Source organism: Hibiscus syriacus, unplaced genomic scaffold, assembly GCF_006381635.1.
Source record: "Hibiscus syriacus cultivar Baekdansim isolate YM2019G1 unplaced genomic scaffold, ASM638163v2 tig00113302_pilon, whole genome shotgun sequence".
Classification (NCBI taxonomy): Eukaryota; Viridiplantae; Streptophyta; class Magnoliopsida; order Malvales; family Malvaceae; genus Hibiscus; species Hibiscus syriacus.
In genome coordinates this window covers 36,984-45,645 of record NW_024063454.1, presented here as the reverse complement: position 1 = coordinate 45,645, position 8,662 = coordinate 36,984, and the positions used below count along the sequence as shown (strand labels likewise).

Below are 8,662 nucleotides of genomic sequence, written 5' to 3'. Positions count from 1 at the left end.
TTAAGGTTGCATGCAACAATGGCAAAAGAAATTCTGCCTTTATTTCAGAACAGATTATCACTGTTGATGTGATCTTGCTTAAGTGACTTTTTTTACTGAAGAAGTCAGAATTAGATTTTCAATTTATGATATTTAGTCAGAAACTGTTATGCGTCCCTTATAATAATGTAGTCGAGTCTCTCATTTACCTTCCATGGCTGAGATTTTCTACAAGTGCCTATGTTATTTTAATGAGTTAACAGTTATTTATCTGATTGGAAGGGGTCTGCTTTAGCTACCACTTTGTTTTGGAGTCCCTACGTTCATAATTCTTGGGCGAAATAGAACTGATAATTTTCAGCTTATGGAAAGTTAGTCTTTTGGAAAAAATTAGTAGCCATTGTGTGCTTTCTTGATCCAAGTATTGTCCTTCATATATAGTTCAGCTTTGGAAAAGTTAATCTTTTTGGAAAAAAAATTAGGTGTTATTGCGTCCTTTCTTAATCCACAAGTGTGTCTTTCATAAATACCTTCTTTTTTTATATGATGCAGTGATGTTGATACCATGGTGAACCACTAAACTTGGATATTCAGAATTTCCTGATTTACATGTAAGGCTTCGATTTATGGTTAGTGTTTGCATTTTGCAGACAAGTGGCAATTTGGTTTGAGGAGAGTTGACAAATCTTTCATAGGAAATGAATTGCAACAAGTCATCTAAAGTGAGCTCGATAGGGAACTGGCTTCAATGCAGAGACTTCATAGAAGGCAGCAAAGGAACCATTGCGGAAAGTGGCGCAGGTATAGTCTACTTGCTTTGATATTTTTCTTCTTCCTTTCCATTTATGTTAGTTTAAAGTCGATATTTTCTAAAACTCATGGCACTTATTTCTAGGGTATCGTAATCAGTTTATTTGTGATTAAGTTATGGATGTTTAATTTTAAAACTTAAAATGATATCAGTTTATGTCTAAAAATTTGAATGCTGAACAAAGGACCATATCCTGAACTAAACATGTTATTACGATACTGTTGATCCTCTAGTAGCAAACGACAAACAATAAAAGGATATCTGCCATATATCACCTCCTTTCCCTTATTGTGTGCTTAACGGTTGTAGATGAAATTGTTTCTCATAGTAAATTTGAAAATTGAGGAGATAACTGGTCAGGCTACATGCCTAAGATATTGTTGATGATGATAATTGTAGAGAGATCTTTAAGTGTTCTGAAAAGCTGGAAGAATACAGTTCAAAATTTTCAATTTACAAAGAATGAACTCAAAGAATAAACTCCTGCAACAGGTTAGATTGTTCCCTTGACATCAGATTAACAGATACACAGGATCTGTATTTGATTAATTATTTATGGTATTTCCGGATAAAAGGCTCCTAGTGGTCGGAGGGGTGAAACAGAAATTCAAGGTGGAATAAAATGAAATTTTATTGAATCAAATTTCTTGGACAACTGTTATATGATTAAGTGGTTATTAATTCATTATTTACGTTGTTTTGGGCTTGCCTTAATCTCTAGAATCACAGCACTCGAGATTCTTGCATAGAACTTCATATGAATTCAGGATAGTTTTGAACCTTGTAGTGCCACATTTCATATCCTGTGCAGTTGAGGCCTCGACTATCAGCTAAACGGAGGAACAACACTACAAAACGGCGAGGATAAAATGAGAAATGCAAAACGTTATGTCGCTTGGTAGAGTTACATTTGTACGGAATCTGTACATCTAACCTTCACAAGATCTTGTACATTAAGAGTCATTACAAAACCAATGATCTCAGTTTTGCAATTAGATAAATCTTCTTATAGCAGTTAAACCCGCTTCCTATTGTATTGTATTGGAGAATATCATCAATCAAGAGTAGTGTTTTGGATTGTCTTCATGCTTCAAATTGTTGTTCTATATATATAGTTTGCATTGGTTATGATACATGCACATACACACTTACCTCTTTAAAATAGAAGCTGAAAACATTAATTGATGAACATGTCATACAAAAGGGCATAACATGATCTCATATAACATCATTTTTTAATATATGTATGTATATATTTACCTGTTTATAATTGAAATCCTATTGGATATTTCTCTAAGGCTTTACTATCCATTTCAATAGAACCCTCATTGACTTCGTTGGTTTCCCTCTTGTAGACATATATGCTTGATGCCCAAAGGAAGGCCCCTAAGTTAAGGGTTGATATGACCAAAAGGAATCTATAGTAATCTAGATGAGAGTCATTCAAGTTGTCTCCAATCCAGCTTTTGTTATTACCTCTGCTTGTAATTTTATCCACCACTATTACTAAAAAGTTGTTCAAAAAGTTCTCGATTCCGATACCACTGGAAAAAAAGGTCGTCCCCAGGCTTTGCATGTCTTCCGGTGATTGATTGTAGAAAAATTCCAGCAGTCCAATGGCATTGAACACATCAGCAATCCCCAACAGGACATACTGAGGCAACAGGCAGAATATGTTCATGGGAACTATTTCTTTAGGCCCTATGATTTGGTGCACTCTAATGACATGCAGCCTTAGAACCTCGACAACATATGAAATAGCAATGGCGATGATCTGGATGAAGAATCCAATGCCAATCCTTTGAAGGAGGGTTGCCCCTCTATGGTTTTTGGTGGTTTAGGGTTTTTATGTAAAAGAAAGTCAAAAAGAAGTTGGTTAGCTACTCCGGTGGCTCCGTGTAGCACCCGGATAGGTTGACTGTGTGTCGTACTAGTCTAGGGTGTTACAGACTAAACTGCTCATCTTTATTCTCTCACATTCTCTAAGGTCATGAGTTCTATCTAGTACGAGCACTCCCTTTCCTTTCCATCCCTACTGGGTGTCATAGACATAACATCTCAGCCTTGACATTACGCCGTGTGTCACTTAAATGGACAAATCCCATACAAGTCATCATTTTCCTTAATGAAATGTGCCTCAGATTATCCCGTTATAAAGCCATGCTATACTTAACAAGATTCATTCCCTCGGTTCATTAGCCAATCCCACATCAACATGTCCAAATAAACAAGCCTCGTAGTAGTCCACGAGCCACAATATAATCCCAAAGTCACCAAGTACTCTTGGAAGAGAGATCACGCAGGAAATATCTAATGTTACGTTGCAACCTCACTCCTCAACCAAGAGCGTGATAAGGGACACACATGCCCTAAATCGTTCCTAGGTATAATCCTAGAGAGACATTGTACCATCCACTTGGTTCCAATTTCCGCACCTAAGGTCCACATGAATCTAGGAGAAGGTCGTTTACACCATGTAGCTCCACACGCTAGCTCAGGATAAGGGGATGATAGAGACCCAACACCATATCACTTCCTCCTAGGGGGCTATGTTGGTAAAATAAACTGCAAACGAGTTAGCAATGACTGGAAAATATTAAATAAAATAATCAATCAGAATGATAACTGTGTCGTGGTAAAAAACCACTGCCTTAGAAACAAATTCGCCCCGATGTGTGTAATCGCTATAGTAGGCGGACTGTTCCCCCGAGGTTAACACACTCTCCAAGAATTTGTACACCCGAAAACTGGAGTGAACTTGGTGGTATTGCTCTTCTCTCAACTCAAACAACACTCTTAAGATAGGAGTATTTCAAAACAAATGTTTGCTTGGGATGATACTAAATGAATGGAATTGCTCACTATTTATAGGCTAAATATTGAGGGTAAAATTGTCATTTCCAATACTAGTGGAAATACCTAATTTTGAGCATATATTAATGGAATAACCTAACTAGCATATTTCCAATTTTCAATTGAGCATTATCAACACTAGTGAATAACCTAATTTGAGCATATATAGTGGAATAACATAACTAGCATATTTCCAATATTTGAGCATTATCAATATTCCCCCACTAATGCGAAAGAATTCTTTTGTAAAGATGAGAGCAATGAAGTTAAAACATGAGAAGAGCAATAGCGAGATTAGTTGATTAAGCACTAGTGAATGTATCTGGAACTAGTACATAGTGATGATGAGTAATCCTTCTATTGGATAAGTGAAACTAGTCTTGAACTTTCTAAGATTGGGGTAAACTCATAACACGCAACTAACCTCTTCATCCACTAAAGTTCTCGATGTGTCTACAAAGAATATATACAAAAGCGTATATATGTTTAGCCCTTTTTCCTCAGGATTCTAATAAGTGTACTAGAAAAATGGCCCAACGTTTTTCATAGAAGGTGGCTAATCCTTTTCACTTACATAGGTTATTTCATCAAGTTTATCTCAACATAAACCACTCAAACTGAGCTATGAAATAATTAAGAGCTTTTATAATAACTCAACCTTACAAAGGGTATGGTGACTTTCTTCAAGTTCATTAAAAATGAACGACCCAAACTCTGGGACAAGAAGTCATTAAGAATAAATATTCAACCTCATAATTCGGTGAATTCAATATGTCATTCTCACTAGGAACTCCTATTCAATATGTTCTTCTCACTAGGAACTCCCAAACTCTTGGGTTTGAATTCATTAAGATCTTAATAAAACTCATCCTCTCAAGCGGTAAGTTCATCCAGTCTTTCGCGATTAGAACTACCCACTCAACTCTGGGTTATGAACTTATTAAGAATAGATATTCAGCCAAAATTGGTAAATTCATCAAGTCTTTCTCACTAAGACCACCCAAATCCTGGGCTATGAATTTATTAAGAGCAACTAAGCTCATCATGGGTATGCACATTATTCATCATAGGGATAGGCAGTAGGAATGTGCACTATGAGTCTTTCCATGGTTTCGTTTGACCACATAGAACTTAGATAACTAAGTTGGGTATCCACCATGAATTCCTCAACCAATGGGCTTTAGACCCATCCCCCTCGACGAATCTAGGACCAAGGATCTGCTAGGTTCCTTTCCGACTTCACATACTCTAAAGAGAGCACTCTGTTCTTTATTAAGTGTATAACTGATTCATGCCTTATGCAAATGTGTATTTTCTTACCATTGTACACATATCGCAGTTTATGAATCACACAACAAATAAATCGAAGGAATCGATCTTCCCCACAACGGAATATCTGCTAATAAACTTCTGAGCCACTCGGCTTCTTGCCCAGTTAGGTCAAGAGCTATAAACTCTAAATTCATGGTAAAATGAGCAATATAAGTCTGCTTTGATGATTTCCATGAAATTGATGCTTCACCTAAAGTAAAAACATACCCACTCGTAGAGCTTACCTTATCATTATCAGAAACTCATTGGTATCACAATATCCTTCCAGTACCACGGGATAGCCAACAAATTCAAGTTTCCAATCCAACATACCCTTAAGATACTTCAGTAAGTGTCTAAGAGCAATCCAGTGTTCACCACTCGGATTATGAGTATATCTACTTAGTCTACTAACAACATAAGCAATATCAGGCCGATTATAGTTCATTAAGAACATTAAGCTTCCAAATTTAGCATATTCTGTTTGGGAAATACTTCCTTTATTCTTAAAGAGATATATGCTAGGGTCACAAGAGTTCAAACAGAGACAACATCAAAACTGTCAAATTTCTTTAACACTTTCTCAGATAGTGTGTTTGATCTAAAGGAATCCTTTTTCAGTTTTGATAATTTGACTTATAAGATTACATTGACTTCTCCCAAATTCGTTATCTCAAATTTAGTAGACAAAACTGTTGTTTTGTTAATCTCAATGTTAGAACTGAAAATCAACATGTCATCGACATACAAAACTTATGATGACGTAATCAGTACCAAACCCGAATACACGCAAGCATTCGAACCATTCACAACAAAACCAAAACTAAGTATAGTTTTATGAAATTTCTTGTACCATTGTTCTCATATAGATCTCCTCATCTAGATCTCCATTCAGAAATGCATTCTTAACATCTATTTGATGTACTCACAACTTATGAATGGAGGCTAGTGCAAATAATGCAGGATCGTTGAGATGTTCATAACGGGGAAGTAAGAATCAAATATTCTAAAACAAACTTGTGAGTGAACCCTTTGACAACTAGCCTTGCCTTGTACCACTGGATCAAACCATCTGGTCTCATTTTCTTCCGGAAGATTCATTTGCTATAGATAGGTTTAAATCCTCTAGGCAAGTCAACTAATCCCAAGTATGATTAGACATTATCGATTTTAGTTCATCATTAATAGTGCTTTTCTAGAACTAGTATCGATAGATCTTATAGCCTTTTTAAGATCCTCATATAATATTTAAGCTATATGATCAGAAAGAGAGTCTAAATCATTTATCTCAGAAATAAAGAAAGTGATAAAATTTGGTCCAAATAGCCTTTTACTTCTTCTAGTCTCGAAATCAATTTCTTGAGAAGACCTAGCAGAAATACTAGAAGAAGTTGATAGAATATTTTCTATTTAAGTTTATGCATTTAATCCACATTTCTAACATTTTAGGATATCCATAAGTATCTTGTAAAACGTGTAAACAAATACTCAATCATACAAGAGTAAAGTTTGTTATGAGTTTTAGCCATAAAACTATTTTAACAAACTCAAGTTTTGTTTACACATAATTATATTCTCAAAGTTTTGAGAAGTTACAAATCATTAAGATTAAAATGCATAAACCATTATGAAAAAGATATCTCTTTTCTTCCTCTACTTAGGAAAATCACTTAGAGATTTAATAGCTACAACACACTCTTAGTAGCTATAGTGTCTATCATATTTTCATTCGTGGTATTCAACATATTAGCCTTAAAGAGATCATCATATATTTTATTTACTATGACTAAATTTGGTATTCCACTCAACCAAATTAATCTCTACTCTTTTAACTTCTGCACTAAGTTTTAAGAGTTTGTATCTTGTCATAGTATTTGAATAGTGAGCATAGTAATGAACAATGCACCAGGTAGGTTTCTATGAAGAGAGGTGGTGCACTAGGCGGTTAAGTACCAAGTCTTCATAGAACCAATCCTAGACATGCACTTTCATACTACTTTCCAATAAATCATTTGTGAATTTTCTCTTTCTTTAAATACGATCTCTTTAAAGAATTATGCTTGATACTTTTACTCATAATAGTATCTTATTATGCATATATATTTTTGGGCTCACACTACTACCTTAGCCTTAGTAGTACTACCTTAGTCTTTACTAGTGGTTTTATCTCATTTCATAGTATCCACTGAGTTTTAAAGACTATCTTAAAGGCTCATGCAATCTAATTCATGTATTTAAAAAAAACATGAATTAACATATAACAAGTCTAAATAATCTGACCTCGCATATAGAGTCATAATTTCCAAATAGACTTATTCATTCTCACCATGCATGCTACTTCAGCCTTTGCATTATCATTTTTAATCAGCATGATCCCAAAATCCATCGTGACAATCTCTTCATCTGAACCATCATCTCTTTTAAATCTTCTGAAGTCAAATGAAGAATATACATGGTTAGTCACGAAATTAATTTACTAACAATAATTTGACTGTGACAAGATCCTTATCTTTAGGATTTTGGTTTCTTATCTTCAGTAGATTGTGAAAATCAAACCCGAATTTAACAACTATTCGGTTTGAAGAATCTTCTCGTTCAACATCATCATCTTCTTGATTCTCTAAAATTGCAACCATCCTGTTGTCTTTATAAATTTCTCAAAGGAATTATTAGTATGATAAAATAGTTTATATTTATTTTCAACTTAATATTCAGAAACTAAAAATCTTACCCCATATGAAAATAAATAGTTACTCTTCTCCACATATCAACTATCATACATACAAATTAAAACTTTTGTCATTCGACCGTTCCAATGTTTTGAATAACATATCCCCAAATATTTATAAGCTTTTAATAAATATTTTCCATAACCATTTGGCCTTTTACAATTAAAAATGGTTATTAATCTTTGATTAATCTAACCATTAAAATTGTTCTTCAATTCAATAAACCATATTAAAACCAATGTTTTCATGGCCATTATAAAAGAGAAATAACCTCAGTGACCAAAAATCCCATATAATATACGATTTTAACCAACTTTTTCCGGATTTGCCAAAATGACCAACAAAATCGCAATGCGATCGCTAATTCGCAACGCGATCTCCATTATCGCAAATTCGCGTTGCATTTCGCGTTACGATAGTTGGAAATCGCGTTGCGATGGTATACAGTGTCGTTGCGATTTTCCCAATTCGCAATGCGAATAAGTAAATCGCAACGCGAATTGGGAAAATCGCAATGCGATACTTACTATCGCAATGCGATAATACAAAATCGCAACGAGATACTGACTTTCGCAACGCGATTCTGACTTTCGCAACGCGATTTACATAGCGCCATTCGTATTAACGCGTATTTTTTTTTAAATTCCAAACACGAATTTTTTCTTAATAAATCGGAAACTGAACCGTCCACAGTAATCGCAACTCATAACCTCAAACCCAAAATCACAACACTCAGTCCCATCTCCATCTCTCACTCTCTACGGCGAAATCCGTCCCCATCTCCGAAGATTTCTGTCCCCATCGCCGGCGAAATCCCTCACAACCATTCACAGTCAAAATCCCTCACAATCATTCAGAAATGAAAATCAACCTCCGAGGGTTAGTTTTTTTTATTTTTATTTTGAAATTTTTGCATTATTTTAGGTTTTTCATATTGAGATTGATGATAAGTTTACTGGTAATTTCAATAATAGATTAA

At 34.8% G+C, this 8,662-nt stretch overlaps 1 protein-coding gene across 1 annotated transcript; it reads right to left on the bottom strand.

Moving 5' to 3' along the window:
- Positions 1-2,054: 2,054 nt before the first annotated feature.
- On the bottom strand, positions 2,055-7,590 carry LOC120186164 (protein NRT1/ PTR FAMILY 5.1-like). Its single transcript, XM_039190177.1, has 3 exons — positions 7,511-7,590; positions 7,281-7,383; positions 2,055-2,564 (listed from the first exon to the last, which is right to left on the bottom strand). Exons 1-3 carry the CDS (start codon positions 7,588-7,590, stop codon positions 2,055-2,057), a joined length of 693 nt encoding a protein of 230 aa, XP_039046108.1.
- Positions 7,591-8,662: the final 1,072 nt, after the last annotated feature.

Excerpts from the sequence above, each read along its gene's own strand:
- LOC120186164 (XM_039190177.1), bottom strand. The coding sequence starts at position 7,590 with ATGGTTGCAATTTTAGAGAATCAAGAAGATGATGATGTTGAACGAGAA. Across the intron at positions 7,384-7,510 it reads CGAATAGTTGTTAAATTCGG|AAGATTTAAAAGAGATGATG; the intron begins GTTTGATTTTCA and ends ATTTGACTTCAG. Across the intron at positions 2,565-7,280 it reads AGGCTGAAGTAGCATGCATG|ATCATCGCCATTGCTATTTC; the intron begins GTGAGAATGAAT and ends TTCTTCATCCAG.